Raw genomic sequence first — 10,891 nt, forward strand, 5'->3', positions numbered from 1 at the left:
AGCCCAAGCGAGGTAAGGCACCCACTGGAAAAGGGGGAAAAAATGGCGGACAAAAAAAATGGCGGACAGCCTTGCTTGGCAACCCCCATGAAATGGTCGATCGACCCCAAATGGGGTCCCGACCCACAGGTTGAGAACCACTGGCTTAAAGGAATTAAAACCATGGAGTACTTTGTTGCTAGAAAGGAGATAGGAGATGAGACCCTCATAGGAACTTCCTCTTCCGGCCCACCCATGGGAGGGGGGTGATATGCTGGGTGCCTTTTGTGCTCTTCCAGGGTTGAAGCAGCAGCTGGAAAGTGAGTTGAAGACACGTCAGAGGAGAGGCCAACCGCTGTACATTTACGACGGTCTCAGCATCCCACACTTGTGATCCCTATTTGTGACTTTCCCAGGTAGCAAAATCCGTGGGGAGGCTGGCAAGACGTTGCAAGTCACAGTCATGCGAAATTGCCTTTTAACAACCCTCATGCAGAGGGGCAGATGTAGGTTGGCCCTGCCATCATGCTTAATGATTGGGCTTCTAAGTGACACAGTTGTCAGTCCCAAATGCGGTCAATAAATGAGGACTACTTGAATTGGGATGTCACCAGAATAGTTGTGGACAGTGTTTTCTGCCCTTACTTGGAGCTGAGGACATTTTTCTGGCTGAAAACAAATAGATTTTCCACATATATACACAACACTATAGGTATGTGTATTTGTACTTCTGTAGAATTGTATAATGTATCCACTTCCAGATGCAATTGATGATAACCCTTTACGGTGCTAAGAATTTGTGATTGTGACACAAGTCAATAATAGAATTTTATGACTGAATAGATATTTGGACTTGGATCTCTGTAATCTTCTAACAATCATAATTAATGTAAAGCTAGCATTCTAGCATTGTGGCATGTTTGCTTTTCTATGTAATGTACACTTTTTTTTTCTTTTTCTCACTCTTTTCAACCATTTTATAAACAAGTTTACACTTTTCTTTGAATCTTATAGACAAAGAGGATGGCAATAAGAGCACACTGGACAACTGAGAATAACAAGCAATGTTGAAAAGGAAAACAAATCAAGCCAGAAATAAAAATATTTTCCATTTCCTTCAGAAAGCCACACAATTCTTCTTCTTCCCTAGGAGGTGAAACAAAGGAGAGCAAATCAAGAAGAGTTGTAATGAGTAATTTATGCAGAACTCAAGGATACAATATATGAAATGATCTCACTGATTAGTTGCCATCCATTGTCTTGTCTTGCCTTCTGGTACTTTGGAAAATAGGTTGACACCCCTCTTCTTTGTGGCAGTGCGTCAAATATCAGAATGCTGTTATCAAGTCACCCCTAATCCTTCTATTCTTTAGACTAGACATACCCAATTCCTGTAACATTCTTTTTATGTTTTAGCCTCCAGCCCAGAAATACGTTTTTTGCTCTTTCATTTCATCTCTGTTAGTAAATATTAATTCCAGTATAGTTGACCCTCTAATTCCCTCCTCTATCTTTTGGATGACAAAGTTGTCAGGTTCATCAAGAACATTAGAGAAGAGACTGGACAACATTTTTTCTGGAATGGTATAAGATCTCCAGCACAAGCAGGGAGTTGGACTAGAACAGGGGTAGGCCACCTTGGCTCTTTTATGACTCATGGACTTCAACTCCCAGAATTCCTGAGCCAGCCATGCTGAGGGGAAAGGGAGAGGTTTCCAAGCTGAGCCATGCTGGCTCAGGAATTCTGGGAGTTGAAGTCCATGAGTCATAAAAGAGCCAAGGTTGCTTACTCCTGGACTAGAAGATCTTGAAGGTCCCTTTCAACTCTTGTTCTGGTATGGACCTGCTGGGGTTTTGTGTTTTTTTGAGCAACAATATTGAACTGATTGGCCACTGTCTCTTCTGAGATTTTTGTGATTTTAATTTCATATCTAGCAACAGGCAGGGTATTTCCTATTGGAGCCCCCTCCATGTATTAACCAGGTTCAACTAAAAAATACCTATTGGGATGTTCAGTTTGTATAGACAGTCTTTTCTTACCATTTGTTCCCTGAGCCTTCAAAGTTACAGTGGCACTGTGAAAGCAGATGTTACCTGGTCCCCAAATTTGTGGCCATCGTAGCCCTTGTTCAGTGACCACGCGTCAGCACTTTCTGTGGTTATGAAGGTGCAAGAAAAGGAGTTGAATCAATTCGAGTACCTCCAGCTGGTGCATATTTATGATGGTTGCAGCATCTCACACTCATCATCCCCCTTTGTGACCTTCCCAGCTAGCTTCTGGCAAGCAAAATCTGGGGATGCCTGCAGGAATTTGCAAGTCACAGTCATGTGAAATTGCCTTTAACAAACCACAATGATTTGCTTAACCACAGCAGAGGAACAGATCGACGTAGGTTGGCACTGTCGTCTGACATCAGGCTTAATGATGGGGCTGCTTAGTGTCACAGATGCCAGTCCCAAAAGTGGTCAGTAAGTGAGGACTATTTGAATGGGGATGCCACTAGAGGGGTTGTGGACAGTATTTTCTACCCTTACTTGGAACTGAGGACTTCCATGGGCAAAACTTGCAGAGGCTTTAGGCATCATTTCATCAATTAAAGCCCCCACATCTCTAAAATTACTTCAGAAAGATTGACTGTAACCATTTGGGACATTTCTCAGGCTGGAAGCACATGGATTTCCCACATATATACATTTGTAGGTGTATGTCTCTCTGTGCACGTATCTACAATTGTATAATGTATCCCCAGCATGCCGATGGCTATCACAGGATCGGGGATGGTTGTAAATGCAAGGATTGTTTGCAAAGCTGTTTGTTTTTTTTAAAAAAAAAATAGCATCATAATTTTGAATGGTTGCCAAACAAGACAAATGGTAAGAGAGGACTATCTCTACTACACCCAGAAAAAAAAGCTATTTGCAGTGGATGTCATTTACTGGAAGCAAGACAGGGAGGAAATAATTGTTGTCATACGCAGCTGGGGGATTAGCCAGAAGGATGTGAGGATCATGGTGAGAAAAAAACATTTCTGCTCTGGGAGGTCCCCTTCCTCTGGGACTGATGGAGGTGTTTGGGATTATGGACCCACACAAATGGATGGCTCTCTTCCAAATGGATGGTTTTGTGAGCTGAGCTCTTCCCAAGATGCTGCCACGGGGACCAGAGCCACTCCTTTAAAGCCCCCTTACCAGAAGCTATACCTATTTTCTAAGCTTCCTCTACATTCATAGAATCATAGCATCGTAAGATTGGAAGGGAACTTGAAGGTCTTTAAGTCCATCCCACTCAAATGATTGTCCAGTCTATTCTTGAAAACCTCCAGTGATGGAGTACCCAAAAATCTCTGGAGGCAAGCTATTGCATTGATTGTCATCACAAACAGAAAATTTCTCCTAGGTTGAACCTCATTTTAAACAAGCTTCCACCCATTACTTCTTGTCCTGCCCTCTGGTGCCCTAGAGTCAATCCTCTCTTTGTTACAGCTCCTCATGTACTGGAAGACACCTATCATATCCCCCCTTCTCTTTGATAGCCTAGACCAGGGGTGTCAAACGTGCAACATCACGTGACATGTTGTGACGTATCACAACTTTTGCCATTGCCGGCAATAGGGTGGGCGCGGTTTCACTATGATGTATCCGGCCCATGGGCCGGCAGTTTGACACCCGTGGCCTAGACATACCTAGTTCCCGCAACCGAGCGTCATACCATATAGCCGTGGTGGCGAACCTATGGCATGCGTGCCACAGGTGGCACGCAGAGCCCTCTCTGTGAGCATGCGCACCATCGCGCCAGTCCTAGACCTTCAGCTAAGTTTTATAAAACTTTTTTGCTTTAGGCCTCCGCTGCCGTGTGCAAAAAAAAAAAGGTTCAATCAATCAATTTCAACTTCTCGCACGAAAAAAAAGATCTTGCAAAGTTGGAATTGATTGAACTTTTTAGTCTCACCCAGTCTGCGGTTACCACCAAAGCCACACCCACCCAATGGGCCACACCCACCCGGCACCCAACACTATATAAGTGGATTTTGGGTTGCAGTTTGGGCACTCAGTCTTTAAAAGGTTTGCCATCACTGCCATATAGCATTCAGACCCTTTACCATCTTTGTTGCTCTTCCCTGCACACTTTCCAGAGTCTCAATATTTGTTTTGTATTGTGGTGACAAGAACTGGATGCAGTATTCTAAGTGTGGTCTCACCAGCATAGTGTGAAGCAGTACTATCATTTCTTGTTGTCTTGACTCTATTCCTCTGTTCATGCAGCCTAGGACTGCATTGGCTTTTTTTGGCAGCATGCTCCTGGCTTATATTTGTCCACTAGGACACTTAGATTTCTCTGTTGAGCCAGTTATTACCTATTCCAGTGATGGCAAACCTTTTAGAGACTGAATGCCCAAACTGCAACCCAAAACCCACTTATTTATCGCAATGTGCCAGGGCTGCATCAGCATTATGGTGCCCTCAGGGGGGGTGGGGGGCGTGGCCCACTGGGTGGGTGTGGCTGAAGTGGTCACGGCAGACTGGGTGAGCGTGGCCGGGGCCAGTCCCTCGCCATCTCCGGGGCATCCTGGGGGGGCGGGCAACGCCGCTTGCTCGCTCACTTCTTGCCCTGTTGCTTCCAAACGCCACGTCCTCGCTACTCTGGCGAACTCTGCTGGGGCAACGGCGCGCGTGCCCACAGAGAGGGCTGAGTGCCGCCTCTGGCACGCATGCCATAGGTTCGCCACCACTGACCTATTCTATTCCGGTGCCTTTGGTTTTTTTCCCTACCTAAGTGCAGGACCATTTCCTCACCATTGAACTGCATTTTGTTGGATACAGTCCAATGCTCAAGTCTATCAGGATCCTTTTGGATCTTGAGCCCGTCTATTTATGAAGATGTCGAAGTGTACTGGGCCCAAGACCGAACTTTGAGGTACCCCACTGCATGCTTCCCTCCATGTAGATGTAGTTCCATTGAGGAATAGCCACTGAATGTGGTTGGTCAGCAAACTGTGAATCCAACTGGTGGTGATACTGTCTATCCCACATTGTTCTATCTTATCAAGAAGTAAGTTTTGGTCTACTCTTATCAAATGTCTTTCTAAAGTCCAAGTATACTATCTCCACAATATTTCGCTGATCCATTAATTTAGTCACAAAATTTAGTTTTATTTAGTCAAAAAAGGCAGTAAGTTTTATCTGGTGTGATCTGTTTTTAACAAACCCATGCTGGCTTCAGTTATAGCTACCCATCATTTTTGTTTCTCCAGAAGCATTAGTGGAAACAGAAATTTGCTTTAATTAAATCCGTTGGAAAGTTCTCAAAGGAATAAAACCGGGGGGCACAGAGCCCAGAAGAACCAAGAGGGGATCAGAGGCACCTTCAAATACCCCGAGTGCTACAGTCAGGACCAGCTTTCAGGCTGATCAACCAAGTTCTTCTTATGCTAAAGGAATTCATTCCCTGGTTTTTTGAAATTTTTGTTTCTACTCACTTTCTCCATCCATGGGGACCTCAACTTTCACAGATACAGTTCAGTATTGGTAGAATCATCAGGGAAATCAGACAGATCCCCTGTCATTTTATGATTTTCAAAGGCTACAAACCCAGTGGCACAACTGATGGCTGCTTTTAGAGGTTGTAATGTTACAAGGGAAATCATAGTTTAGTCGTCGAGTTTGAAATGCCCTGAATCTGAGAAAGATGCCAATCAAAACAGAAGCAGGTTAGCCATTCTAACTTTTTTAACTGTGCAAAAAGAAATATCGTTACTTTCATAGAATTTAGGACTGGGGCAGATAACAATGCAACAATAAATTAAGAGGTAGAAGCCTAACTGCAGCTCAAATCATCAGAGGCACAGAGTGGCTGGACTGATGCAGGATTGGAACTGAAATTTTAAATTTTTAATGAGGGAAGGAAAGCTGAGGAAGACAGATTGGTCATAGAGATGCAGAATGCAAAAGAGACAGATTACAGGTAGCTGAACAAGTGTAGTGTCTTAGAAACCCACCATAATAATAATAATAATAATAATAATAATAATAATAATAATAATAATAATAATAATAATAATAAAGTTGGAAGGGACCTTGGAGGTCATCTAGTCCAACCCTCTGCTCAGGCAGGAAACCCTATACCAGTGGTGGCGAACCTATGGCACGCGTGCCAGAGGCGGCACTCAGAGCCCTCTCTGTGGGCACGCACACCATGCCCCTGAGATGGCAACCGTGCTTCAAGTAGCCACACGCTAACTCGCTGAGGTCCCATGTGGCCAGATGCATCTCAGCATGGCTGGTTTCCCTCCCTCCCCATCCCTCCTGGCCTCGCATACTCTCCTTTTCCGGGGCACTGCATCGCCTCCTCATCTGTCGGCTGTCCGTCCAGCTCAGAGGCTGCTTCTCTGAACTGCTGACGGTGGGCTCCACAGCCCCAGAGTGTACCAGTTGAGGGGCCGGCAGGCTGTGGCTGCTGATGGACACTGTTGGCCCCCATGTGCTTGCTGGCCTCTCTGTGCGGGGGCCGATGGTGTCAGGAAGCAGCCAACCCGGCTCTTCCTTTGCCTTGCCTTGTGACAATGGCACCCCCACCCTGTCTCGCCTTGCCTTAGCCCGCAGGACGAGCCTCCTGCCCACCGCCCCACCTGCCAGAGACCCCCCTGGATCTCCCCCAACCCTGCCCGTTCCCCACAGGCATCCCTCCCCAAGAGCAACATTGAGGTGACCACACCCACATTGGCCACACGCACCCAGTCTGCCATGACCACCACAGCCACTCCCACCCAGTGGGCCACGCCCACCTGGCACTTTGCAATAAATAAGTGGGTTTTGGGTTGCAGTTTGGGCACTCGGTCTCTCAAAGGTTTGCCATCACTGCCCTATACCATTTCGGACAAATGGCTGTCCAGTCTCTTCTTAAAAACTTCCAGGGTTGGAGCATTCACCGCTTCTGGAGGCAGGTTGTTCCACTGGTTAATTGTTCTAACTGTCAGGAAGTTTCTCCTTAGTTCTAGGTTGCTTCTCTCCTTGATTAGTTTCCATCCGTCGCTTCTTGTCCTGCCTTCAGGCGCTTTGGAGAATAGCTTGACTCCCATATCTGTGGCAACCTCACCACTGAGCAAGAGTTGAGAAAAGGGCTGTACATTACCTTTTTATTATTAAATTTATTATTAAACGTATTCACTGCACATTTCAATATAAGGCGACTCTAAGAATCTTGCCTTGCCCTAATGTTCATAACAACACTATCCACTTTTTTCCTTGTCAAAAGCTAATGATATTTCTTACACAATGCATTTTTAAAAATGAAACATTTTCCACTGATCAATTTTTTTCCTCACATCGCCACCACCAAGGACAGGGGTAGGCAACCTTGGCTCTTTTATGACTCGTGGACTTCAACTCCCAGAATTCCTGAGCCAGCATGGCTCAGCTTGGAAACCTCTCCCTTTCCCCTCAGCATGGCTGGCTCAGGAATTCTGGGAGTTGAAGTCCACGAGCCATAAAAGAGCCAAGATTGCCTACCCCTGACCAAGGAGGATGCAACAGGTTTGTCAGCCACTTGGTGCTGCCGTCAAAGGGAAATGAACAGGCACCTCCAAGAAAATGAGATCATAGGAGGAGTTGCTAATAAACCTGGAGATCCTGTGATCAAGGTAAGGGCTCCTTTTCTCAATTCAGCATTACTATAGCTCTTCTCCAACAGGTTCATCTGCAAAGCAGCCATTACATGTGAAATTTTACACTGCTTTTTTTTTTTTTTCCATTGGGCCTTGGGCCAATTTCCCGCACACCCATCACCCGCTTTTTTGGAGATCTTCCGGAGGCAGCCGTCATTTTCAGTGCACCCCCCAATCCCTTAAGGCAGTCTGGGGTGTTAAGGTAGAAAAACAGAGCAGTTTCTCTCTCTCTCTCTCTCTCTCTCTCTCTCTCTCTCTCTCTCTCTCTCTCACACACACACACACACACACACACACACACACAGAGACAGACACTGACCCAGAAGCAGCTGCCATTTTAACTCAGAGGCAGGTGTGGCAAAATGGCAGCTGCTCCCACCAGTCCACTGCATGGCCTGGGGATGAATCCCAGGCACACTGAAAATTATGGCTGCTTCCAGGACACAGTCATGTAATCCAGGGATGTATGGCCTGCCCTCCTTTTGCAATGTGAGATCAGGAACCTTTAAATGTAAGGAGGATCAGGGTGTGAAGTCTGGTAGGGAAGGAGTGGGAAAAATGTTGGGGGGGGGAGGGCTGGGGAGACCCAAGGGTTGGGAAACAGAGTACGGGGTGTCTCAGGACATAGAGGCCTAGGTAGGCCCTGAGAAGGGAAGCCTGGGCCATTCTAGGCCTCCAAGAGCTTCCCCCAACACTGTGGTAGCCAATGTTCCACTTAACGACTCACACATTAACAGTTGTATATCAGTGACTAGAATAGAATTGAATAGAGCTGGAAGGGATCTTGGAGGTCTTCTAGTCCAGCCAACCGCACAAAAAGGGGAACCTATACCATTTCAGACAAGTGACTGTCCAGTCTCTTAAAAACCTCCAGTGATGGAGCACCCACGATTTCTGGAGGCAAGCTGTTCCACTGGTTGATTGTCCTCACTGTTAGGAAGTTTCTCCTTAATTCCAGGTTGCTTCTCTCTTTGATCAGTTTCCAACCATTGTTTCGTGTCCTGCCCTCTGTTGCTTTGGAGAATAATTTGACCCCCTCTTCTGTGTGGCAGCCTCTCAAATCCTGAAATACTAATATCATGCCACCCCTATTTCTTTTTCTTCTTCTTTAGACTAGCAAAGCCAAGTCCTGCAGCCGTTCTTCATATTTTTAGTCTCCAGGCCTTGGATCATCTTAGTTGCTTTTCTCTGAACTTTTTCCAAACTACTTGTATGCTAGCTTGGGAATTCTGGAGCTCATAATCTGGAGGATACCAAGATAGAAGACTGAAACTCCAGATGTGCAAATTCCATAATCAAAATACAAACAACACCCAAAAGCCTTTTTGAGGAATTCCACAACTTCTGCAAAAGAAAATATCCAGAAACAGGTAATCCTCAACTTACAACAGTTCACTTAGGGACCATTCAAAGTTACAACGGCACTGAAAATAATGACTTATGACCATTTTTCATACTTATGACTGTTGAAGCATCCACACGGTCACCTGATTTACATTCGGATGCTTAACTGACTCACATTTATGACAGTTGCAGTGTCCTGGGATCATGTGATCACCTTTTACAACCTGACAAGCAAAGGGGAAGCCAGATTCACTTAATAATTGTATTACTAATTTAACAAATGCAATGATTCACTTAACAAATGTGACAAGAAAAGTCCTAAAATGGGGCAAAACACACTTAACAAACTTCTCACTTAGCAACATAGATTTTGGGCTTAATTGTGGTCATAAGTTGAGGACTACCTGTAGTCAATTTCTCACCTACATTCTCAATGAGAGATCAGAAATTAAATTCAAGTCTTCTCTAAACTCATCAACTTTTGCCTTGTGTGGATTTCCTTGTGTGCAATAAGAGATGATTTACGCATGAAGTACCGTCCACACACCGGACATCTGAAAGGTTTCTCCCCTGTGTGTAAAGCTACATGACTTAGAAGACTAGACCTACTACTGAAATCTTTTCCACACTCCGGACATTCATACGGTTTCTCTCCTGTATGTGTCCTCTGGTGTATCACCAGGGTGGAATTCCGACTGAAACTTTTCCCACACTCTGGACACTCATATGGTTTCTCTCCTGTGTGAGTCCTCTGGTGTATCACCAGGTGGGAATTCTGACTGAAACTTTTCCCACAAATAGGACATTCAAAGGGTTTCTCTCCTGTGTGGGTCCTCTGGTGTATCACCAGGCTGTAATTTTGACTGAAACCTTTCCCACAAATAGGACATTCAAAGGGTTTCTCTCCTGTGTGAGTCCTCTGGTGTATCACCAGATGGGAATTTGTAATGAAACTTTTCCCACAATCAGGACAGTCATACAATTTCTCTCCTGTGTGAGTCCTCTGGTGTATCACCAGGTTGGAATTCTGACTGAAACTTTTCCCACAATCAGGACATTCAAAGGGTTTCTCTCCTGTGTGAGTCCTCTGGTGTATCACCAGGTTGAAATTCTGACTGAAACTTTTCCCACAATCAAGACAGTCAAAGAGTTTCTCTCCTGTGTGAGTCCTCTGGTGTTTCACCAGGGTGGAATTCTGACTGAAACTTTTCCCACAATCAGGACATTCAAAGGGTTTCTCTCCTGTGTGAGTCCTCAGGTGTCTCATAAGGTGGGAATTTCCAATGAAACTCTTCCCACAATCTGGACAGTTATACAGTTTCTCCCTGTTGTGAGTCCTTTGATGTATTACCAAGTCACCATGCATGCCAAAGCTTTTATCACATTGAGAAAACTTGTAGGAGTTTTTTCCTGAGTGGGTCCTTCCATCAACCACAAGGGAGCTGTTCTGATCAAAACTTTCGCCACATTCGGATAATTTGTATGGGTTTTCTCCAATATGGATGCTCTCATCCATAATCAGCTCTGATTTGAAATCTGTGGTTTCCCCTAAATAAGCACATCTTTGCAGCTTTTCCATCTCTGATATTCTTAAGGAGATAAAAAAAAAATGGTGATCTCTTGTTTATTGATGCTTTTAATCAAAGCCGTTTTCTTCCTCACAGGGCAAGGCCTGCATTACTGTCTGCCTTCTGTTTGCTTTCCAACTGACCTTCTCCTCCCCACTGATTTCCAGATATTTCCCTCTTTTTCTGAATGGAAAAATAATCTCCTTTGATCTTTTCATATATTGTATCCTTGAGTTCTGCATAAATTACTCATTACAGCTTGAAAACTGTTGTTGATTTTCTCTCCTTTGTTTCACCTCCTAGGGAAGGAGAAGAATTGGGTGGCTTTCTGAAGGAAAT

At 44.9% G+C, this 10,891-nt stretch overlaps 1 protein-coding gene and 1 pseudogene across 1 annotated transcript; one reads left to right on the top strand and one right to left on the bottom strand.

Moving 5' to 3' along the window:
- Positions 1-10,891, top strand: part of LOC107297326 — a 78,691-nt pseudogene that overhangs the window by 21,341 nt on the left and 46,459 nt on the right.
- Positions 9,389-10,585, bottom strand: LOC114923389 (zinc finger protein 239-like). The gene has a single exon (XM_029286284.1). It carries the CDS (start codon positions 10,561-10,563, stop codon positions 9,439-9,441), a length of 1,125 nt encoding a protein of 374 aa, XP_029142117.1. The 5' UTR covers positions 10,564-10,585; the 3' UTR covers positions 9,389-9,438.

This window comes from Protobothrops mucrosquamatus, unplaced genomic scaffold (genome assembly GCF_001527695.2).
Source record: "Protobothrops mucrosquamatus isolate PMUCROS unplaced genomic scaffold, P.Mucros_1.0 scaffold3233, whole genome shotgun sequence".
NCBI classification, from domain to species: Eukaryota; Metazoa; Chordata; class Lepidosauria; order Squamata; family Viperidae; genus Protobothrops; species Protobothrops mucrosquamatus.